At 45.9% G+C, this 24,963-nt stretch overlaps 1 protein-coding gene across 2 annotated transcripts in view; it reads left to right on the top strand.

The window, feature by feature from the left end:
- The first annotated feature begins 3,633 nt into the window (after window positions 1-3,633).
- The window catches only part of CDS2 (CDP-diacylglycerol synthase 2), a 57,682-nt gene continuing 36,352 nt past the window's right edge, over window positions 3,634-24,963 (top strand). Inside the window, exon 1 of one of the 2 annotated variants that reach the window (XM_075911025.2) lies at window positions 3,634-3,822. In XM_075911025.2, the coding sequence (XP_075767140.1) occupies window positions 3,760-3,822 (63 nt within the window). In that variant the 5' untranslated portion in view covers window positions 3,634-3,759. Of the gene's footprint in view, window positions 3,823-3,911; window positions 4,034-24,963 lie in introns of those variants that run through there. The other variant, XM_075911024.2, reaches the window with a different exon arrangement.

Genomic DNA, 24,963 nt, shown 5'->3' with positions numbered 1-24,963 from the left:
TTTTTGTGGAAGTGCTCTTGCGCAAGAGGACTTATTCCTCCTGGGGATTGGAATAACTCTTGTGCAAGAAGCCCTGTTTTCCAACGCTTTACTGTAAATTTACTTGCGCAAGAACGCGCATGCAGTATAGACGCTCTGCAAGTTATTGCACAAGAACATCTGTTCTTGCACAAAAAGCCTGCAGTGTACAAATAGCCTAGGACCGTGGTCATCAACCGGTCGATCGCGATTGACTGGTTGATCACAGGGCCTTGACCAGTTGATCGTGAGGTGTTCGTCCCCCCTCCATTTTCCCCCTACTACCTACCTCCAGCGTAGTGCCAGTTTCCCGCAGGGTGGACGGAAGTCCTGCCTGCAGCTTTGCACTACTTCCGGGGGTTCCAGAAGTGTGCTGGCTGCTCCCCTCCACAGCTCTGTAGCATGCTGGGCACACTGTGGGAGGGGGCGTTAGCCCCGGAGGAGGAGTGTGGCAGCTTCCCTGCGCCGCAGGAAGGGTGAGTCGAGCGCAGGGGTTTCCTTGTGCCGCAGGAGTGGGAGTTGGCCCTGGGGTTTGGCCCCGGGGCAGGCACCCACGGGTGTTTGGCTGCACCACGGAAGGGGGGTTTGGCCCCCAGGGCAGGCGCGCGTGGGGGTTTGGCTGCGCCATGGGAGGCATGCATCGCCCCGTAGGAGGCATGTACCGGCTTCCCTCTGGGGGGGAGCGAGAGAATCCTGGGAGGAGGCGGGTGCAGGGGACTCTCTGTCCCCATTGCCCCCCTGTTCCCTCTCCCCAGCCCCCTTTCCCCACTCCCCAGCCCCCTGTTCCCTCTCCTCAGCCTCCTGTTCTCTCTCCCCACTCCTCTGTTCCCTCTCCCCACTCCCCAGCCTCAGAAACCTGTCCCCACTGGCATCATGTCCCCTGCCCTCCCGGCACCCTGTTCCCTCTCCCCACTCCCCAGCCCCCTGTTTGCTCTCCCCACTCCCCAGCCGCAGAACTCTGTCCCCACTGGTACTGTGTTCCCTGCCGAAGCACCCATTAGCACCAGGGCCAGCCCGAGTCCTTTTGGCGCCCTGGGCCAGGGCATGTGGTACCGCCCCCAGACTCACAGCGCATGCGCAGGCCCACCTGTGGGGAAGGGGGGGTACGGCGCATGTGCGGGCCAGCCACGGCCGCTGACGCCAGCCCGGGGCCTGCCCCCAGGGCGCAAGGTGCATGCGCTACCCAGCCCGGCCTGTTCAGCACTGCTGGCATGCGCGCCGGGCCATGCAGGGCCCCGTGGCCGTGGGGGGAAGGGCACTGCAGGTTGGTGCTGCGGGGCTGGCACTGCGGGAGCTGGGTGCGCGTCGTCCTTCCATCTGCCATCAGGTGCCCCCCATCGGTTGGCGCCCTGGGCAGCTGCCTGGCTCGTCCATGCCTCCATCCGGCCTTGACTAGCACCCTTCCCCAGTACTATGTCCCCTGCTTCCACCAACACAGTTGGGGCCACATTAGTGAAGCTTGGGTGGGGGTTGGAGGAGGTTTTTTTTGCCTCTCACTTGTGTGTCCCCAACTGATTTTTCTGTGGGTCAGTGACCCCTGACTTAAAACAGGTTCCCTGCCTTTCTCAGAAATAAAGACAATGCAGAAACATTCTGGATACATCTAGACTGGCATGATTTTCTGCAAATGCTTTTAACGGAAAAGTTTTCTGTTAAAAGCATTTGCGGAAAAGAGCATCTAGATTGGCACGGATGCTTTCCCACAAAAGCACTTTTTGCAGAAAAGCATCCGTGCCAATCGCCATTTTCGCGATCGGGGCTTTTTTGCGCAAAACAAATCTGAGCTGTCTACACTGGCCCTTTTGTGCAAAAGGACTTCTGCCCGAACAGGAGCAGCATAGTATTTCTGCAAGAAGCACTGATTTCTTACATGAGATCGTCAGTGTTCTTGCGGAAATTCAAGCGGCCAGTGTAGACAGCTGGCAAGTTTTTTTTGCCAGTCTAGACACAGCCTTTGTGTTTGACACAGTGTTTTATTTGAAAATGAAGCCTAGCCAACAAAGCCCCAATTGGGGCCAAGCCCCCATCTGGCCACAGCATCATAACACTCCTGCACTCCCCCAAACTCAACATCTGAGCCTGTCATACACTTCTTTTAGTGGAAGAGCAAACATGATCTTTCGGTCACCCCTATATTCTTCTTTCCACAAGGAATAAGGGGGCTTCCAAAAGAAGGAGGTTTTCTGACCTTTGGTCCAGTCTAGACAGGCCAAATGTTGGAAAAACTTCTCCCTACAGAAGAATTGGGGAAAAAAACCAGCAGTATAAGGGTTGAGGATAGCAAGTGATGGAGAGGAGGAGAATAGAGAGGACGGGGCTTCAAGGAAGGGGTGGGGCAGTAGATCTTGGCTTGTTCTGTCATTTAAAAAGTGATCTTGGGTGTAAAAAGGTTGGAGACCACTGTCCTAGGAGTTCTGGGCATAGGTGATTGCTGTCTGTAGGAACAGGGAGAGAGCACGTGGGGCCATGCAATCACCCATGCTCCTGGGAGCATGCACACAAAGGCTTCATCTACACTGGCATGATTTTGCGCAAATACTTTTAACGCAAGAGTTTTTGTGTTAAAGCATTTGCACAAGAGAGCATCTACACTGGCATGTGCTTTTGCGCAAAAGCATCCGTGCCAGTGTAGACGCTCTCTTGTGCAAGAAAGCTCTGATGGCCATTTTAGCCATCGGGCTTTCTTGCGCAAGAAATTAACTTTGCCTGTCTACACTGGCCTCTTGCGCAAGAACAGTAGCGCAAGAGGGCTTATCCCTGAGTGGGAGCATCAGAGTATTTGCGCAAGAAGCACTGATTTTATACATTAGAACGTCAGTGTTCTTGTGCAAATACTCGTGACCAGTGTAGACACAGTGAAATTGTAAACTCTGTGGCTGCATCTAGACTGGCAAGTTTTTCCACAAAAGCGTTTGCTTTTGCGCAAAAACTTGCCAGCTGTCTACACTGGCTGCTTGATTTTGCGCAAAAGCACTGACGCTCTACTGTCCGAAATCAGTGCTTCTTGCGCAAATGCTTTGACGTTCCCATTCAGGCAAAAGCCCTTTTCCGGAAACGTTTTTGCGCAAGAGGGCCAGTGTAGACAGCTAAAAACTGTTTTGCGCAAAAAAGCCCAGATGGTGAAAATGGCGATTGGGGCTTTCTTGCGCAAAACCGTGTCTAGATTGGCACGGATGCTTTTCCGCAGAAAGTGCTTTTGTGGAAAAGCGTCCGTGCCAATCTAGATGCTCTTTTCCACAAATGCTTTTAATGGAAAAACTTTTCCGTGAAAAGCATTTGCAGAAAATCATGCCAGTCTAGACGCAGCCTGTCTGTACTGGGAACCACTTCCAGCCACGGTGCAGCAGCAGCAGCCCTTCCAGCACTGCCCCGCCGCCGGCATGGCCCCTGTGCCCAGGCCTCCGTTGGGCTGTGGTGCGGGAAGCGAGAGCCCGGCTGGGGGCAGCATGGACGCCTCTGCGTACACCCATCATGGCGGCCGATAGCGGCCGCCGCCGGAGAACTGCCCAGGTACAGATGGGCGGGGCGAAAGAGCTAGCGCTTCCGCATTGAGAATGAGGCTGGTGGACAAAGCTCTTTGGTCACGCCCATTTCTGCTCTCCTACGCCTGCTATTGGCTCGGCTTTTCGCCCCCTCCCCCGTGCAAGCCTGGGGCTGCTCGCGCCGCTGCTGCCTGCTCAGAGCTGCTGCCCCGGGAGTCGCTGCAGGTGGGGACGCGGCGCTCAAGGAGCCTGGGGCGAGATGAGCGAGCTGCGGCAGAGGCTCGGCCGGGAGCCCGACGGGGCCCAGGAACCCGAGGAGAAGGTAGCGGGGCGGGGCGGGCGAAGGCTGCCCCGGGTCAAGACGCCTCCTTCTGTGGGATGGTGCTTGCAGACGGGCCCTGGGTGTGTTTGTGTGGGCGGGGTGCACAACGGAAGGTGGGGTGAAGAGCGGGGGGGCCTGCAGCGGGGGTGATCCTGGGGTGCAGCGGGGAAGCGCTTCGCGCAGCGGCCTGCAGAAGAGCGTCATGAGCTCGGTAGGAAATGGGGCGGAGTTAGTACAGAGGGGGTGCAAAACTTGGGGCTGCATAAGGAATTAGGGGTGCAGTGTTGTGCATCGGTTGGGGAGAGTAGAGTGTGCGTGGGTTGCACTCTGGATGGGATCAGCAGCATGAACCGGAACATAGATATTTTCAGCCTTCCCTAAGGAATAGGGTTACAGCGAATGGTTGGCCTGATGCAGTTCCATCCACTTGCAAGAGCTGTGTAGTCTACATGTGTTTTGGTATAAGTAGAAGGGTGGTTTTTGATAGGGGGTGAGTCTTCCATCAGAGGTGTAAGCTTATTTGTCACCTTTCTGAATGGTGCTAGGTCAAAATCTCAGGCAGGCTAAAATCTCTCAAAACAAGTAGCAGAGGTGCACTAGGTTGTTTTTAATCTGTTACAACACATCTCAGTCTCAAGAGGACTTAATATTTATTTGCAACCCAGAGCTGGGCTTTGAGATCTTTGAAGAGAGCCCCAAATAAACAAGACCTACCTGCCATTCTTTATTTCTGTACAATTATGAAAATGTCTACCTCTCCTAATCAGAACATTTTAAACATTTCTAAGAATTGTAATGGGAATGAAAATAGAAGCTTTTTACACCCTGTTTTCTTTATCTCAAACAACACTCGGATATGTAAGGGGGGAAATGGTCAAGTTGTCTTCACTCCTGGTACTAAGCAATTCTAAAAAAGGGATGTGCTGTCAAGATAAAAATCATATTTAAAAAATCTTTTTGGCATTGAGGTTAGTCATGTTAAGGACATTGAAAATAAACCCTGACAAGTTATATTTACTTTTTACCTTCTTGTGCTGTTAGTTTAATTTTTCCATCTTGCTCAACTTGAAGGCTACAGTAGCATGTCAGTTTCCTTTTGGCTCATGTTCATTGGCTCGTTAATTAGAGCAATGTTGTTGGGCATGTGCTTCTGACACTATAGTGTAATGTTTGAACTACCTAAAATAAAGATGTTACAATCATGACAGTATGTTTGTGTGTTCAAGTAAAGATCAAATGGTTATATAAAATCCTTTCTTGATTTGACAGATTACATTTTGTTTCTGCAGTTGCTGCAGTGTCCCTTTAACATGTCACATGACTGTTCACATATTCAGCTCCCCCCCCCCCCACACTTTGGTTCTAATTATCTATACTTTTTATATATAAATATAAAAAAACTATAGAGCTGAAACTGAAGGGAGAAAATTATCCTTTCAAATGGGGTTGCTAAAAGCTTGCCTGGATGTAGGTCCAAGGTTCTGATAACTTTATACAAGTTATGAAGCAATGTGCTCTCAGATGAATGACTACCACTTGTTCAGTGGTGGTAGCATCTTCATTTTCTGAATTCAACAAAAGAGGGTTAAGCCATCGTCTGCTAGGTAACTGCATTTGTTTCAGTTGCAATTTATTTAGCAGCAAGGAAATTTCTCATACGTAAGTGTGCAAGTATTAGATTTTTATTCATAAAAGTTGATAAACATAAATTTCAATCTACAGACTGTACAATCTTATATTAATTGAAATATTTGTAAATAGGCAAAGTAAGAATGCCTCTTGAGAACTTATAACCATTTGTTTCAGGGATATTTACTTTGTATTGACATGTGATGACTGTGATTTAACTGTTCTGAAGCTTCAACTTTTTGACTCTCAGCATGTACTCTTAAATGTCTTTTCCCCAGTGATTGCTGGACTCTCCCATCATTTCCTCTAACTTTGAAATTTTAAACAGGTTACAAATAAAAAAGCTTATGTCCCATAATTTTGCACAACTGTAAAATGTAAATTGATAAAAATAGAAAAAAGATTAAAATAAACTAATTTATTGCAGTAATTGGAAAAGAGTTTTGCCAAGCTTGTTCTACAGTAATACTTGTGTAAGACTTGGAATTCTTCCCTGGAAATTTGGAGATACTGGTGTTGCTTGACTGAGATGAAAACATTCTCTCAGCCAAGCAAGCAGAACTTGTCTTAGCTATTTGGGATCTCTTCTTCTTTAAGAAGGTCAAAGGGCTGTTGTTTAGAATGTAATCTCTTTTATAATCTTACAACAAACAAAGCTTTTTTTACATACAATGAGTTTAATGACTCCTCCACTTAAAAGTCAATAATTAGAGATCCAACCCTTTCGGTAAAGATGTGGGACTTGGAGGTATGCTTATCCTAAAATAACCAAAACCAGAAAACAAAATGCAAAAGACAAGAATTAGTGCAGCCACTTCTTATGGCAGCTGTTCAACAATACAATGCAATTTAAGATGGACAGCACATATTATCTTGTCACTTAAGGGGAGAGATTGAGATTGTCAGAATATGATTACCTAACTTGGGTTTTTGGCTAGATCATCTCTTAATATTTTCCCCAAGGCCTTGTTTGTGCACCACACTCACTGCAAGACCAGGGTCTGAGAGGGTAAATCTGATCAGGACAAAGGTCATCTTCCTCAGTGTTTTGGAAGGTGGTATGTCAGATTAGAAAGAATAGCAATTGAGTGGAGCTTGTGTTCATGCTGTAATATACGTGCAGGTCTTTTTGCTGAATCTTGTGCATCATGTTTGAGCTACGTTGTATGGAAGGGACTATTTTAGGGTTGTTAAATTGCGAGTATTTGACTAATTGACTAGTCAATGCATAGGACTGTTGCTACACTTCGAAGGCGAAAATGCCAGTTGGAGCCTGGGGTCTGGGAGTCCCCAGTTGCTCCTGGAGTCCACCAGGTGCTGCTGCTTTGAAGTACCCTCTCCTCTCCCCCGCTTGCTGCCTCTTCTGATAGAGGGAGGAAGTGATACTGACTAGTCCTTCACATCCCTAGACTATTTATCCAACTTCTTATTGGCAAGACTACAACTAGAATTCAAAAGGGTTCACTATGTTTTATAGAAACAATTTAGCTTTGAAAAGAATAGAAGCCTAGAAGCTTCCTATGATGCTTACAAATTTTCTTCTTTTCATAATTTTTTCAACTTAAAATTCTACATTATCAGCTAGCATTTCAAATTTCTATTCTCCCCCTCCCACAACACCTCTATGGTGTTTTGCACTTCAGTTAGTTTTGATAATGAAAACAAATGGTTAGTTTCACTTTCTCCTCTTCATTCAGGAACATAACACTACAGCTGCTACATTTATCTTTCCATTAGTCCAAGGGAACATTTAAATGTGCAGCCTCTCACTGAAATGAGAACGTATTCCATTAGAAACATTTCTCTGAATGTTGGATTTTACAAGACTTTAGATTCTGAGCCTCAAAGATAGGATCCTTTTAATTCTTCCCAGACCACAGTGAACTGCAACAATTAGGGAAACTTACACCGTTAATTGTTCTGTCCCTGATTTGTGGATTCTTTTTAATCAGTAAAGGATGTGCTTGAAAAATAACTGTCAATGGATGTTTATTAGGTGACTACAACAAGCTGCTACAGTACCATTCAAGGCTCTTGTTCTCCCTTTTCATAAGCGTATTCATTTACTTGCTGAGACAGGTGGACCAGACCCTGGGGGCCCCCTGCTGGAGACCCTGTGGCCTTGCCACATCCCACCCCAGAAAAAAATACAGGACTATGTAGCACTTTAAAGACTAACAAGATGGTTTATTAGGTGATGAGCTTTCGTAAGCCAGACCCACTTCCTCACGAAAAGCTCATCACCTAATAAACCACCTTGTTAGTCTTTAAAGTGCTACATAGTCCTGTATTTTGTTTCAGCTACACCAGACTAACACGGCTACATTTCTATCACTATCCCGGAAAAAAAGGCCATAGACAATTCTCCAGGAAGCTAGAGTGGCGGTGGAGGAGTCGGCCAATCAGGGACCAGAAAGGCCCTGTAAAAGATGCTGCAGGCCCAGAGTCAGCCCCTGAGTGGCTGTCTGGTTAAGGGAGCAGCAGCACCACGGCATAGCTCTGTGTAGGGAGCTGGTGTGCGACTATGATGAACCAAGTTAAAGCGCTGAGCGGGGCCAAGGAGCTGTCTCCAGGAGGAGAGGCCCTGGAGGCACTGCTCTCTCCTGAGTGGGAAAACAGAGAGACTTGCAGAGGGCGCCAGGATGGGTCCCGTTAGATATGTATCCCAGCAGAGGTTTGTGATGCACGGGGTGTGACTTGGCTGGGGGGCTAAGTTGCCAAAGAGGCTTTCGGCAGCAGGCAGTGCAGGAACCCGCACTCGGCCAGAGGCGAGACACTTGTATGCGGTGCCATCCCATTACACTTGCTATTGAATTGCAGATGGGTGTCTTCTCTACAATTGAAATGAGGAATCACTTCAATGTGAGAGAGAGAAAATTCTATCTCCTGTTTACAAGCATCCTGGTGAATTGCATTTCCCTTCCTAAATTGCAATTTTACATTTTGCAATGCACAGATCTCATGTGGTGTTCTTTTCTGTTGCACGTGAGATCCGGGTTTTTCAAGAGTCTCAGGGGCGAGTAATGTGTTCAGCTAGGGCATGTGGAGGAGAGGAAGGAAAGACCGTTCCATTTAGAGCAGGGGGTGGGAAACGAAGGCCCCAGGGCTGGATGTGGTCCCTACCTTGCCTGGATCTGGCCCACCAAGGCTTGGGGCTCCTCCCAGCATTGGGGAACCTGAGCTGGTGCTTTAGCCTCCCTGATCTCATGGTGCTGGAGGACACAAAATCTACTAGCTTGGGTCCACCAAGGCTTTGGTGCGGTGGGGAATATCTTTCTCCTTCTCAATGAGGGGCCACATAGGTGAGCGTTTTTTTTGTTTGCTTTGCTTCTCACTTGAGTGCAGCCCCTGACTAGGGTTGCCAGATGGTTTAACAAAAAATACCGAACCCAATTCGACCAAATTCTATTGAGCGCGCCCCCCCCCCCCCCAAAAAAAAAGTTGTTGAGCAAAAACAAGTCCTATACTACACTTCAAAGGCAGAGGCACTCTTCCATCGGGCGCCCGAGCCAGGCCTCCGGTAAAACAGAAAATACCGGACATTTTAGACGTACAGTATTTTCTGAATTTTTTTTTTACCCAGGGGAAGGCGCCAGGCAAATACCAGAAACCTGGCAACCCTGCCCCTGACTGATTTTGTGGGTGTTTTTTGTTGTTGTTGTGGGTCAGCAGTCCTTGACCCAAAAAAGGTCTCCCACCCATGATTTAGAGACATGATCTTTGAACGAACACACACACACATAAAACCCCTGTTGCGTGACTTACAGCTTTCTTTGCATATCCTTAGTGACTTGCATCCTACATCTTGGTGGACAAAAGTATATCTCTTAACATGCAGGCAGCTGCAGGAGCAAATAGTAGCAGCACACTTAGCAGCTCTGCTGCAAGGCATACTTGTGTAGCGGGCTGTACAGGTGAATTTTTCCATTGCAGTGTCCAGGGCCTTTTACTGAGCATGCACAAACCAAGAACGCTTATTTCTAAAAGGGATGGGATGGAGTTAAAAATGAAATGAAAACAGAGAGAAATGTACAGTAGATGAAAGGGCCAGAATTCTATTCTTGGTTTGAGGATGGGAGTGTGGTAACTTTTGGTGCTTGAGGAGGAGTTCAGTGGGGAGGACTTGTGAGTCTGACTATGGTGTGCTCACTCATTGAGCTTTTTGTCTAGCTATCTGTGTGCTTTATGAAACACCCATCAGAGTAGTGTCTTGATAACCAGTGCTTTCACTTGACATTTTTTGCCTCTATTGTCCACCTGTATAATGAGTGTAATACTTGCCTGCTTCACCGGGGTTTTGAGAGGTGTCACTAATTAGCGTGAAGAGCTTTGGTGGTATCAAGTCCCACCTGTTGTAATGCATGGCAGAGCTTAGCTCTTGAATTCAGTCTTTCTGCTTGGGTGTATATATGCACTTCCTCGGTTGGGCAGCTGGAGGACAGACGATAGAAGCTGAAGACTGACACTGAGGATAGGGGAGAAAAAATGTAAGTTGCGACTTGAACATTGAAGCAATTCTGAGCCCTCAGATTGTCCTTTGGAGGAGCTCCAGACTTGTGTATGGATCACTAAGCCTGAATTATGGAGCGATGACCGCACCTCGAGGGTCTTCTGGTGAGACTGCAACTTGATCAACCACAAACATGGTGCTTCTCTGGTTTGATATAATTCTAGGGGGAAGCAGCATAACTTCCCTTTGTTCAGGTTGTTGCTATGTCTTCATAAAGGGATTTAGAACTGATGAAAAGCGCCAGTTTGTTTGATTTTTGACAAGAGACTGACAAGTCTGGTTTACTTTCTAGAGAGGCAGGATGTAGGTGGCAGCAGCCACACCCCTGGCCCAAGAGGTCTTTTTGGTTCTCTTGCCCATTTCATATTTGGCCTTTCTGAAACTGCCATCAACAGGTGCCAGTTAGTGTGTTACAGTGGAGCCAGTTAGTGTGAAGACAGACTGCAACTAAGAATTGATTTGAGATCACTCTAACATACTCCAAGCTGGTTGGACATCAGATGGTAGCAACTTTTACCACTGCTAATCTGTCCTTCAGCTAGAGCAAATGTCGCCAGCTGGGCCTGGTTTCCATCAGTCACTACATATCACGAAGGATTTGTTTTTACAAGGTAAGGAGTACACTGCAGTCAATGGTAGCTGAGGTCATTCAGCACTTTGGCAAACTGAAATTATGTGTGCAACTGTCCTATTTGCTTCCCTCTTCTTTCCAGATTCATATCAATGCTGAAGTGCGTTTGGAATCTAACTTAAGGATCTAATTCCAGGATTCTTCAGTGACAGTGTTTTGTGTAAATGAAAAGTATTGCAAGGTTCTCAGTTTCTACTAACCCATTTGTTATGGACGTAAAACTGCCGTGAGTTTCCCCATATAATGAAGGCCAGGTATGACACAGCAGGAATTGAAATGCTGAAACTAGTGTTTTCTATTGGTAGCAAATCTCAAACAGGAACGGTGGTGGTGGTGGTGGGGGGCAAACGCTGGTTTGTTGACAAAATCTTCCTGATGGGGATGTTGCCAGTGCTACCTTCACACTAGCCACTTACTTCTGTCTCTTTGGCTCAGTATTTCATTTTCTAAGACAGCTGTGCTAGAAGATCAGCTGTGTTCTTCAGGCAGACACTGGCCAGTTTGGCTGAACTCTAGTCTATTTGCATCTTGCTTCTTAACAGCTGTTTACCTAGGTCCCTCTTGCTGTCTTTGGCCTTGTCTACGTTACCCTCACCATTGTTTTACTTCAGCTAGGCAAGTAGCATGGCTAAAGTCGACATATTCACCGTGGTGTCTTGCAAGGTTGACTCTGGCTACTCCTCTCGTTTTGGTGGGGTACTGGCATCAGCGGGAGCATGCTGGCGATGGTGAATTGATGGCTGGTGGATCGATTGCTGCAGGGTCGATTCTCCGTGTAGTGTAGACAGGGCCTCAAGCTCTGCAGTGCATATATCTATTTACTGTGTATAATCAGGCCATTCTAGCCCATTGTGATGGAGACTGGCATTTCCACTTGCCAAAGTGCTGAGTTCCTTCAACTGCCATTGACTGCTGTGTACTCAGCACCTTGCAAGAATGAACCCTTCTTCGTACATAAATCATATCCTCCTTTCTATTGCTGACGCACATGGTTATGGAAAGACAGCTGAAGCTGAGGTGGAGGGGATGCTGGTCAGAGGCTTTATCTCCTGCTCCCATGTCCATGCTAGCAATTGGGCAGCAAAACTTTTGTTGTTCATAGGTGCTAGAACTCCACTCCCTCAAATGACAAAAGTTTTGCTATGGCAAGTGTTCGTGTAGATAGTGCACTGTGGACCGGAATGGTCTTGTCAACAATGAAAACCCTGCTGGTAGAAGATGGAGATATTTTGTTGACAGTGTTTAAGCTGCCCAACTTTTGGTGACGTTGCTGTGTTTCTAAAAGATGTGTAGTGTAGACAAAGCGTAGCAGTCATAGCTCTGATCTTCTATTTCTACTCTGCCTCTCTCTGTACCCTTCTTAAATCTACATATTAATTACCTGGTCTGTAAACAGCATCTATCTGTGTCTCAGGGGTATTGCCAGGCTTAACAGACTTGCATGAGGGATGAACTTGGCTTTGTTTATGAAGAGACTAGAACTTCTTGGATGAAAAGTGCTAGATGTACAGAGTGCAGATGATAACCACAAATAAAGAAGACAAGTCCATGTATGTACATGCTTTGCCAACCATCACATGTCCTGATTCAGGGATGCAAGGATAGGGTTGGCTGCCTAATTCTTTAACATAACAAAGCTGCAGGAATTTTGAGTAGAAACTTCACAGTGCTTGCTATCATTTGATCCAAAGATCCAGTCTGGTGTAGTATGTGTCCGTCTCACTCTGTCATCTGCTTCACATTGTAAAATTGTCTTGAACTTTTCTTTACATTAAAAAAACCTTGAGTCCGTGAAGGACAGTGAAGAGCAATGGATTTCACATTGGAAATGAACTATAAATCAGTGGTTAGGTTTATAAAGATAGCTGTGGCTTCATGAAATTGGCAACACAAGATCATAAGGATTGTCTGTTTGTCCATAGAAGGGCAAACGCTGCTTGCCTTAATTACATGGGCAGTCCAGTGGAACGGATTGGCAGCGGAAGCTGAGCAAGGTTTTTCAGAGTTCTTAACAGCAAATGAATGTAATTAGCTAGATTTTTCTTATATTAGGACCGAAAATATTTCCCATCAGGGAATAAAGAGCCATAATATAACTTACGGCAAATATAACTTAGATAGGGTCACGATAAGGTGAGTGCATAATTGGCTGGATAACCGTAGTCAGAGGGTTGTTGTTAACGGTGCGAAATCCTGCTGGAAAGGGATAACAAGTGGAGTTCCGCAAGGGTCTGTTTTGGGACCCGTACTGTTCAATATCTTCATCAATGATGTAGACATTGGGATAGAGAGTACGCTTATTAAGTTTGCAGATGATACCAAACTGGGTGGGGTTGCAACTTCTTTGGAGGATAGGGACATAATTCAAAATGACCTTAGCAAGTTAGAGAAATGGTCAGAGGTAAACAGGATGAAGTTTAATAAAGAGAAATGCAAAGTGCTCCATTTAGGAAGGAACAATCAGTTCCATACATACAAGATGGGAAGCGACTGTCTAGGAAGGAGCATGGCGGAAAGGGATCTAGGGGTCATAGTGGACCACAAGTTGATATGAGTCAACAGTGTGATGCTGTTGCAAAAAAAGCAAATATGATTCTAGGTTGTATCAACAGGTGTGTTGTAAGCAAAACTCGTGAAGTCATTCTGTCGCTCTACTCTGCACTAGTTAGGCCTCAGCTGGAGTCCAGTTCTGGGCGCCACATTTCAAGAAAGATGTGGAGAAATTGGAAAGGGTACAGAGAAGAGCGACAAGAATGATTAAAGGTTTAGAGAACATGACCTATGAAGCCAGGTTGCATGAACTGGGCTTGTTTAGTTTGGAAAAAAGAAGATTAAGGGGGGACATGATAGCGGTTTTTAAATATCTAAAAGGGTGTCACAAGGAGGAAGGAGAAAATTTGTTCCTCTTGGTTTCTGAGGACAGGACAAGGAGTAATGGGCTTAAAGTGCAGCAAGGGAGGTTTAGATTGGACATTAGGAAAAATTCCTAACTGTCAGGTTGGTCAAATATTGGAATAAATTTCCAAGGGAGGTGGTGGAATCTCCCTCTCTGGAGATGTCTATCTAACCTGTTCTTAAATATCTGTCAGGGATGGTGTAGACGGAGCTTGGTCCTGCCTTGAGGGCGGGGGGCTGGACTCGATGACCTCTCAAGGTCCCTTCCAGTCCTATGATTCTATGATAATCCATCAGTTGTGATGGTCTCTATTTTGCGATGGCAAAAATAGCTTTCCAGACATGAGTAGAGTGTAAATTGTTGATCTATCCCTTCTTTTTGTCTGCAAAGGACTCCAGAGCTGCCCTGTTGCTTATAGCTTTCCCAGTCAGCAACAGATTAAAATGGCTATTCAGAAATTTGTAGGCAGCAGTGATGCTGTCAGCATTGCTAGCCCACTTTGCTGACGTTTGAACCTCTCTGCAGCACTGGAACTGCTGCCCTTGGACTATGTGGGTAGGTCCTCAAACACTCAGTTATCTGCCTCTAGCTGGCCATCTTAGTTATTTGTAGGGATGTCAATTAATGCACATTAACACCTGCAATTCACGCAGGGCAGAATTAATGAATTAAAAAAATCAACAGGCATTAATTGCAGTTGTTTTGCATGGAGCCCGGAATCAGCTATGTGGTGCTGCCCCTTTGAAAAGCCACCGGAGTAACATGGAGCCCGGGGTCAGCTGATAGAATTCGCATTCCAATACTTCAGTGAGATGAACTGAAGAGGTTTTTTTATAGTGTAACTGTTTTATAATAAAAAATAAAGTGAGCATTATACACTTTGTATTCTGTGTTGTAATTAAAATCAATATATTTGAAGATGTAAAAAACATCCACAAATATTTAGATAGTATTCTTATTGTTTAACAGTGCGACTAATCGCAATTAATTTTTGTAATCACTTGACAGCCCATGTTATTTGGCTAAGAGAGCTTGCTTTCCCCCCCAGCTTTACATACTTCTTCAGCCCTACCTAGCTCTTCTGCCTGGCGATATGAGGTCAAGTTCCACACTTCCTTCTCTGTAACAGCTTGTGACTTGCGTGAAAGGAAAGCTGAAGGAGGGTAGGGAGAGAACAAGGTTGTTCTTAATGCAAGACAACAAGGGCTCTTGACCCAGCAATGATGTGAGATGATCTGGAGGGGTAGACACTAGATGATCCTAGGGAGCAGAGAAGAAAGCAGACCTAGAATGAGACCTGTTGCTTTAAGTGGGAACCAGCCACTCCAGTGAAGGGAGTGGCATTTTACCTATTTTTAAGGATGTTAATAGGTGGGTAATTGGGTAATCGTGTAGTTGATTATAATTTAGTTGATGAGGGAAGGTGCTCAGAAGGAGCTAACCGTGCTGAAGTTTAAATGTAGTAAGTGCTGGGCACGCAGGCAGTCCGGCTCCTACTATATTTAAACAGCAGAGCCGCAGTGGGAGTAGCTCCTGGACTCGGTGCCAGTTGGGCTTGCTCAGTCCTGGCTCTCATGGGGTCCCATCAGGGAATTGGGGACCCTCAGAGGACAGGGTCTGCTGCCGGAGCAGCCTCCCCTGACCCCCCCGACTTTTCTTTTATATCCCTAGCCTTTTTGTGATATTGAGGACTCTGGTGTGAATTTAACTGCTTGCTCTTTGGTGAGGGCACTAGACAAGAAGATGCTGTACAATAGCTTCAGAAGTATCAGGGTTTGTTCCTTGTGTGGCTCTTGAAACTTGTTCGCAATGACGGGTGGGATTTTGGATGGTTAGTTACACAACCTCGGACACGCTGGAAACAATAGTCAAAGGTCTTTAGGATATCAGGTAGCTCAGAGGTCATTGCACATATGTTACTGATAAGATAGTAAGAAAAAAATTTTTGACCTGTAGTTTGGCTTAGCTGACATTTGGCTAAATTTCACATTTTTAAGTGTATTCTATCCTGGATATGACCACTTAGATTTTTAGGGCTCTTTTGCAATAAGAGAATACTTTAATTTTATAGCAGTGATTCCTTACATGTAGATACACGTATTCTGATTGGTTCATGAGTGGACAAGACTGTTTCCCCAAAGCACGGCTGAATACGGATCATCCTTTGAGGTTGGTCTTCTCATAGAACTCTGCAAAAAGACTGACCATCCCCTCTGTGACCATGCACCAAGTAGTCTTTGTAGTGATATTATTATGATCTGATTGTAGCACAAATGTGATGTATTGTGTTGGGCCATTTAAGGTGTCATTGGAACAATTATTTGCTGAATATGATTCAGATTTGCCTGCAGGTATGATTTTTTTGTATCTGAAGTTATGAATATTGACCATATATCTGTTTCACATGTTGTCAGATGTGGATGACTCCAGTAGGCAAGGTGTTTTCAGTCTAAATAGCTGGTTGAGAAGGACCTGTTGATGATAGTGGGCCATAAGGAAGAAGAATAGGTCTTAGGAGAAGCTTAACCTCCACCAGGTGAGCCTTCCTGAGAACACTCCAAACCACCCAGGGGGCTGGATCTGGCCCACCATGATCCTCCTATCCTCAGCATTCATTTAATTGTTTAGCCATCCTATTCTTGGTGGGACACATCAGTGTCCCAAGAAAACGCCCCTTCCTGTTTCACAAAGCTTTATACCCAAGGTGAAAAAAGGCCAAGGTGAAAAAAGACATAATCCTCCTTTCTTTGTTCATTGACCATATACATGAGTGGTTTTCAACCTGTGGTCCTCAGAACCCAGGGGGTTTGCCCACTGTGTCTAAGATTTCTAAAGAAGTCTGCACCAAATCCTGACGTTGCTTTAAGGCATAAGAGGAAACTGCAAACCAACTTTGGTGGTCCTAGCTCTTACTGTTTAAGGCAGGGTGGGCAATAATTTTTGATGGGAGAACACTCCAAGATTCTGGAACATGGTCAAGGGCTGCACCCTTCCATGATATTAATGGAGGCAGCGTGGGGTCTGGGATGGAGGTTGAGTGCAGAAGAAATCTTGGGGTAAGGGATTGGGATGCAGGGGGGCATGTAGCATCTGAGAGGGAGTTCGATTGAAGGAGGCAGTTATGACCTGGGGCACGGGACTATGGTACAGGGGTTTGGGTTGTGACCAGGGGCGTGGGGGATTGAGGTTCAGGATCTGGGACGGGGTGTAGGCTCAGGAGGGGGGCAGAGGGTTTGGGTTTGGGCTGTGAACTAGGGCAGAGATTTGGGGTGCAGGATGTGGGAGGGGGTATGGGTGCAGGAGGGGGGCAGAGGGTTTGCATTATGTGGGGTGGCAGTGGCCTGGGGGAGGGAGGGGCTAAGGTGTCAGAGGCAGGTTCTGATTGGGAGACTGACCTCCCAGCCAGCAGCTCAGTAGGATTCTCAGGCAGGCTCTATGCCTGCCCTGCCCCCCCCCAGACTGCAGGGGCCATGTAGGAGTGTGAATAAGAGCCTGAGGAGAGGGGGGAGTGGTGCTTCATGTGCTGCCAGGTCTTCAAACAGGCAGTTTCCATTAGCCAGAAGTTGGCCAATGGGCTTGTGCTAGGTGTGGGGACAGTGAATGAAGCCCCTCCTTCCCCACAGCTGTGAAACACAAACAGCCCAGCAGCTGCTTTTCTCAGTGATGGGGAAGGGTGCGGCAAGTAGGGAGTCTGCCTGAGGCTCCCTGCTGTGTTCATGGGTCTGATTCTACACAAGAGTAGAATGCTCCAGAGGCAACTAGGATATATGCCATACAACCAACAGTCCATCCACCCCTAGAGCCATTCTACGATGACAGGCAGTTAAAGTTACCTCATGCAAGTATCCTCACCAATCTGGCATCTAATGAAGTCTGTAAGATTATTTCATTTTTGAAACAATTGAAGGATTGTCAGATATTTGACACAGCCATTTCCCCCATGTATTCCAGTTGAATGAGCATCCAGGAATTAGGACTAGGGATGTCAACATGTAGTCAACTATACGATTAACCAATTAGTTTAGGCTTATCGGTTCATCTTGAGGATGACATGCATGTTCCTATTCTCCTCCCCCTTCCCCCCCTGCTGCCTCTGTATTAGAGGCAGCAAGGGGGGGAGCAGGAGCCAGTGCTCTGGGGAGCTGGCTTAAAAGCAGGAGCCCCCCACTTGCAGAGGCTGCTTCACGGCAACAGCCCCTGTCTGCGGGGTGTCCATGCTCCTGCACCTGGGGATTATTGAATAACTTCATGCAGTTACATGACTATTCAGTTACCCAATGTCTAACATCTCTAATCAGGACATGTCTGTAAATGGGGAGCAACTGCATATAACACCACAAAACTGCATTCATTTGCCTACTGACTGAAGCATTACTTTCCCTCTTCTTCCCCGCCCCCCCCATTACTGATCCCTGTAGCTTTGTTTTGAACATGGTCAGATTATCTGACCAGAGATGCGCAGTCTGTTTTCAGCCCAGCAACAGCCAGATAAATGCTTGCTATTGGTGTCAGCAAGTGTGATTCATTCAGAACAACGGACTTTGTGACTCAATTAGTCAGCACAGCATGATGTTTAGTTGGGAAAATGGATGCACTCTCTCCTCCCCTCCTATTCTGAAAAAAGAAAAAAAAATCCAAATTGGAGTTGGCTAATTCTGAGAGGTAAATGTACTGACTTCAGAAGGTTTACCTGGCATTGCTCAGGTCCTTAACTCAGTTTTGCTTTTTGGAAAATAAAATGAAAATGTCCAGGTTTCATTTAAATCATTGCTGTGAAGTGGGTCTGAGGTAGAGGGGTTCAGGATGCAGGCTGCCTCGGCAGGAGAGAGACTACCCTAGCCCTCTCTTACCACAGCAGCGTGGGGCCACGAAGAAGCACCTCTCCGTGGCTGATGCAGTGGGCATAGCTGGGGGAGGGATGCATGTCACCCAGCTGGGGCAGGTCCAGGTAAGTCTGCTCCCTGTGGTTCCGAGCCAGTGTGAGAAATGCAGCAAACTGTGTACTTTCCTCTTCGCCAAGAAGCGAGGGGAGCAGCCAGCAATGTTCCTGTGCGAATCGGGGGGGGGGGGCAGGGGGAGCTTGAGACTGCTCCTCCCCCCCTTTCCCTAAAGTGCACTTGTGGGGTGGGCATCTCGGTACTGGGGCAGTCCCCAGCAAGAGGTGGGATGGAGGGGGAGGATGCGCTCCCAGGCAGCCCCATTCACCTGTCTGGTGATTCTGTGTCTCTTCTGTATGGTTTTGAGAAGCAATCCCATGCCAGGCACATTCCATTGTCCTGGCACAGCCAAACCCTGACCTTGCTTTAAGTTATAAGAAGCTACATACCAAATTTGGTAGTCCTAGCTCTTACATCTACTGTATATTTGAGAGTTTGTTCAAGAGCTCCTCCTAAACGGTATTACAACAGACAATAGCTGAAAGACTCTATCAGCTTAGTATTGGGCTAATGTTTACACTTGTTTGAGAGAACTTTTACTAGGTCTGATTGTGACGACTTCTCACTAGAACCATTTTTCAGAATGGTCCGGGACTAGGTCGACATGGACTGCAAGGAGCATTTTAGAGACATCCGAGACAGGTAGCACCTCTTGGCTATTTAGTGCCAGCATCTGTCTGGCATGCTTTGTCATTGTCACATAGATCATGGAGACACACGCACAGAGGAGATTGAGTATCCTAAGTAGCTATGTACGTTCTTGATCAGAGGGGTTGTCTTGGTGTCTTCCCAATAAGCCTCAGGTGTCATGTGACTGGGATTAATCACTGAATTTGGTCCTCTGGTTAGATCATTAGCGTTCTCCACTTGGGCCAGGTGCTGAGGAAGAGTCTGATGTGAATGTTGATCCATACCCCCTCTCCCTCACTTGGAGGGCGGCGGGGCAGAGAGCAGGCTCCTGTGTCACTCTGGCTCCTGCAGCCACTGTGCGTGTGTGCGTGGGGATGGTCCCTGCTGCTGTTCTGTGCTGGGTTCCTATCCCATGTGATCCACCAGGCAGCCCTGGGACCTGTACATGGGATAATTGAGATAGCTGGCATGAGGCTTGGGGTGGCCACCCAGAGCTGTTCTATGGACAAAACTACTCTCATTAGGGGAATTAGCCGCCTCCTTGTCCAGAGCTGAGCAAGCGCCGCCGCCTCCCTTGTTTCACTGGTCCCACAGACATGTTCAAGTAAATGGGCTGCTTAATGTCCAGGGAGTTGGTCTTTATGCTTTCTCATGAATGCACGTCAGTGAGAAATGCACCCAAGCTCAGGCCCCCAGTGCACGCAGCCAAGAAGTTCGCTTGAAGAGCGCTGTTCTCCTCACCGGGAAACAGACCGTGTTCCTGGAAGTGAAGAGAGCAGTCTGGTTTGTTCCTGACACAAAGGATGCTGCTATACATGTTTGATCTCCATGGTCCTCTAGCTTTGCATAGTCTGCCAGCTTCTGTGGTCTGACCTCTCTGTGGATGCTCCCTCGCCTGGCCCTGCATTGAGCAACACTTCTCCACTCATTTCGCTCAAATAGCTCATTTGCCATGTTCAGGCTCAGGGAGGGTGGGGGGATGTTTGGGGGAAGAGGCAGGATGACTAGAACCGTATGGAGCTTCACTCCTTTGGCCCCCAGCCACAGGGCTTTGCAGCCACCTTGCCCCTTCCCTGAACCCCCCCCCCCCCAAAGGCTCTACACTATCAATGCTGGCCTCTCTGGTACCACTGTTGTGGCAGGTTTCCTGGTTTGGGGCCAGTCGGATCCTGAGGCTGCCAGGGAGGGACAACCTGTACTGCAGACTCTTCCCCACCCTCTACATTTAGTCTCGTCGCCAGGTTCCTAGATTTTCACCCTTGGCTTAATTAGTTGCCTCCGTTTCTGGAAGATGTTGCACACCAGCAGATCAAGCAGCTAGGATAAGCTGTTTCTGAGCTTAGATCTAGCAGAGCGGCTAAGGACTTGGTATCATGACACGCAGTTGACAAACCACAGCGTTTAAATCCTTCCTAAGAACCGTTGAATCTGCAAGACACGCAAAGGGGAGCAAAGCTTTTGTAGTAGCTATAAATTAGGTTACTAAATGAGAGGGAGTGTATATGGCTAACACTGCTCATGAAAAGCACTTTGGGATAATGAATGATCACAGTTGGTCAAGACCCAAGCTTTGTTTTTCATTGGACTAATTCCTTAGGCCTTCCACATGAGATGCTGCTGAAACACTGGGGTCCTGTCACATTTGTATAGTTTGGGACCTTACTGAGTTCCCAGTTCTTTGTCAGTTCTATTGTCCCGAAAGCCCAATTCCTTTCTGAGCAATAATTAGTATTGTTTCTCTCTGCTTCTTTTTAGATTCTTGCTAAAAGAGCAAATGTCTCTTTTCTATTTAGACAAGGTGAGCGCACAGGCAAAAGGACTTCTTGAATTAATACAAATCTAACACTGTTAACTGCATGGGTCAGCTTCCCTATCTGATAGTGAAGTTTTTGGCATAGGAATACTGCCACTTGTTTCCATGACAACAGGGATTTTGTCACAGATTCTCAGGCAAATAGCTGATGCTCAGTGTTCATGTGGGTTTAAAACTGTGCTAAATGGCCACAAGTATGGTCACAAGTATTTACTGATACTCATTCAACAAGAGGAGTCCAAAAAGCTATGAAAGAGAAAGATCATATTGTTTTACACTTAATTGATTTTCTTAATTCCAGGACTCCTTTGTCAAAAATCCTGGTTTATAACATGTTCTAGTACAAATTGTGCTCTTAGGCTGCCAAGAACTAATAGTTCAACCTGGAAAATAGAAGAATAGGGCTGTTCTTTGAAGAGATGATGCTAGAGGATGTACAATTACATGGAATCAGGAAAGATGGTTTTTGTGCTGCTTTGTACCCTTTTTGCTAATGCAGTGCTCAGTGATACGGAGACGAGTGAAAACGAAAAATGCATTTTAAAACTGATGCTAAAGAAGCAGTTGTAAAGCTCTGGTGAGGGCGGTGTTTTTGTTCTGGGTGTGCAGTGCCTAGCACCCTCAGGCCCTGATCCATGACAGATTATACCACAATAAAAAGAAATAGATAATTTTATACAATCCACTTAACCTGTGGAGTTTGCTGCCTATTGACTGTCTCTCACCAGCATAGGATTTGGTTGAAAAATAGGTATTGGTAGATGTTTTAGATGAATACAAGTGTTTATTTCTAAGTTGCTCCAGTAAAGTCCAAGACTCTTATTCTCCTTTGCCGTTTATAAACTCATTCTTTTGCTTGAGACTAGTAGTGATGAGGTTATGAATTTAGTTAGGTTCACACAGGGGTTAGAGATGACCATGTGGCTAAAAGGAACATCCACAGTTGAATGAAATGAGATTAATAGATTCCAGAAGGGACCATTATGATCCCCTAGGCTGACCTATATGTCACAGGCCATAGAATGTCCCCACCTTAGCTTCTTGATATAAAAATATAAGTGGTGTAACCCTTATCCGTCATGCCTGTCTTGTATTATGTGTGCAAGAGATTGCTAAGATTAATGGCTTTGTGTAAAAGAAAATGGGTTTTCACACAACAGGTGGCACTCGTTGCTGGACGAGGTCAGGTGCCTGAAATTTTTTCAAAAGCTTCATAACTTGATCATCCTTATTTGTGGCTCCCTAAGAGAAGGGACACTGGCTAGGACCCCAGAGTCACACAACAAGCTCTGTTGCCATTTGGAGAGCCCAGGGAATGCTGGCTCGCAGCCCGCTCCTTGTGGTCTCTCCTCATCCTCCACAACCCTTGAGAGAGGCTAGTAGGGATGGGCAGAAATTATTTGTCAAAAAGCATCTTCCAGTGGAAAAACTAACTTGTTGTGTCAAACTTTTTGAGGAAATGGATCTATTTTGACAGGTCTCATTGGGTAGGTTTCACAGGCCTAAAATGCTGAGACTCACCCCAGAATAACCAATAGCCCAGAGGTTAAAGCACTCATATGGGACATCCAAAGGCTTGCTCTGAATCAGGTACAGCAGGCACTTGCCTAAGGCTCTCTCAGATGAGTGCCCTAACCTATAGACTATTGGCTCTCCTGGGGTGGGTCTCCTGCTTTATTTCATGAAAAATTTCAAAAGGTTTTTGTTCTAGAGTGGAATGAAAACAAATGATGAAATAGCTAGGGGTTTTTGAGAGAGAATTCTTGTTTTCCTGCCAGCACTCATGGCAGGATATCAGGCTTTTCTTGGATCAATGACCTAATCGTGGTAAATCATGTGTTGCTATACAGATGTAACACTACATGCACACTACCGGAGTCCTGCCCTGAGGGCAGGGGACTGTATTCAATGACGTCTCGAGGTCCCTTACAGTTCTAGTGTTCTATAATTCTACTCTCTAGTAGTCTTGCTAAAACACTGAATGAAGTTAAAGATTGGCATTTTTTTCCTCCCCAACATGAGTGAGAATCAGGCCCATACACTGGAACACCACTTTTATTCCTCTCTGGCCATGGAAACAAAGTTTAAATGTGTAGATTTAACTCCCTTCCATTGTCAGTTATGTAAAGTGGCCTTAATTGGGCTGTAAATAGTTTAGAAATATCAAAATGTGTCTTTTATTTTTCAGATCTTCCTTATCTGACAAACACCTTTCTACTTCCCCTTTTGTATCCCCATAAATATTTTTTAAACTTGCAAAGCTTGACTTGTTTCAAACAGAGCACAATTATATCTTTGCCCTTTATCTTCAACAGACTTGTTCATCCTTTATCTTCCATCTGCAAGGAATTGAGGATTCATTTTGTTATAGGGGCTTGAAATTGTACTCATAAAGATCAGTAAAGTGTGGTAGTGGTCTTGTATAAACTTCAAACAAAACCAGAATGGATGCACTGTTTTAATTACTGTCTTTTCTAGTAAAAACAAAGGGGAGTTGGTGACCGTGTAAACAATGTTCTTAAACAGAGGTGACAAACGTGTGTGTGGGGGGGCGGGGCGGGGAAGCTAGCAATATAGGATATGAATTACAAGCAATTTTCATAGAATCATAGAACACTAGAACTGGAAGGGACCTCGAAGTCATCGAGTCCAGTCCCCTGCCCTCATGGCAGGACCCAGTACTGTCTAGACCATCCCTGATAGATGTCTATCTAACCTGCTCTTAAATATCTCCAGAGATGGAGATTCCATAACCTCCCTAGGCAGCTTATTCTAGTGTTTAGGAAAAACTTTCTAACTGTCAGGGTGGTTAATGTCCAACCTAAACCTCCCTTCCTGCAGTTTAAGCCCACTGCTTCTTGTCCTATCCTCAGAGGCCAAGGAGAACAACTTTTCTCCCTCCTCCTTGTGATACCCTTTTAGATACCTGAAAACCGCTATCATGTCCCTTCTCAGTCTTCTCCTTTCCAAACTAAAGAAGCCCAGTTCTTTCAGTCTTCCTTCATAGGTCATGTTCTCTAGACCTTTAATCATTCTTGTTGCTCTTCTCTGGACCTTCTCCAAATCTTTCTTGAAATGTGGTACCCAAAACTGGACACACTACTCCAGTTGAGGCCTAATCAGCACAGAGTACAGCACAGTAAAAGAATGACTTCTCATGTCTTGCTCACAACACTCCTGTTAACGCATACCAGAATCATGCTTGCTTTTTTTTTTTTTTTTTTTTTTTTTCCCAACAGCATCACACTGTTTACTCATATTTAGTTTGTGGTCCACTATGACTCCAAGATCCCTTTCTGCAGTACTCCTTCCTAGACAGTCACTTCCCATTCTGTAAATGTGAGATTTATTGATTGTTTCTTAAGTGAAGCACTTTGCATTTGTCCTTATTAAATAGGATGAAATTTAACTCAGACCATTTCTCCAGTTTGTCCAGATCATTGAATTATGACCCTGTCCTCCAAAGCAGTTGCAACCCCTCCCAGCTTCGTATCGTCTGAAAACTTAATAAGCATACCCTCTATGCCAATATCTAAATAATCGATGAAGATATTGAACGGAACCGGTCCCAAAACAGACCCCTGTAGATCCCCACTTGTTATGCCCTTCCAGCAGGACTGTGAACCATTAATAACTACTCTCTCAGAAGGGTTATCCAGCCAGTTATGCACCCACCTTATAGTAGCCCCATCTAAGTTGTATTTGCTTAGTTTATTGATAAGAATGTAATGTGAGACAGTATCAAATGCCTTACTAAAGTTTAGGTACGTCCACCACTTTTCTCTTATCCACAAGACTCATTATCCTATCAAAGAAAGCTATCAGATTTGCTTGACATGATTTGTTCTTTACAAATCCATGCTGGCTGTTGCCTATCACCTTATTATCTTCCAAGTGTTTGCAGATGAACTCCTTAATTACTTGCTCCATTATCTTTCCTGGCACAGAATGTAAACTGACTGGTCTGTAGTTTCCTGGGTTGCTCTTATTTCCCTTTTATAGATGTGCACTATATTTGCCCTCTTCCAGTCTTCTGGAAACTCTCCTGTCTCCCATGACTTTTCAAAGATGATAGCTAAAGGATCAGATACCTTC

Source organism: Pelodiscus sinensis, chromosome 28 (assembly GCF_052426305.1).
Source record: "Pelodiscus sinensis isolate ZL-2025 chromosome 28, ASM5242630v1, whole genome shotgun sequence".
In the NCBI taxonomy this organism is placed as follows: Eukaryota; Metazoa; Chordata; order Testudines; family Trionychidae; genus Pelodiscus; species Pelodiscus sinensis.
The sequence above is the reverse complement of the archived record's forward strand: the minus strand, read 5'-3'. Positions and strand labels throughout refer to the sequence as shown.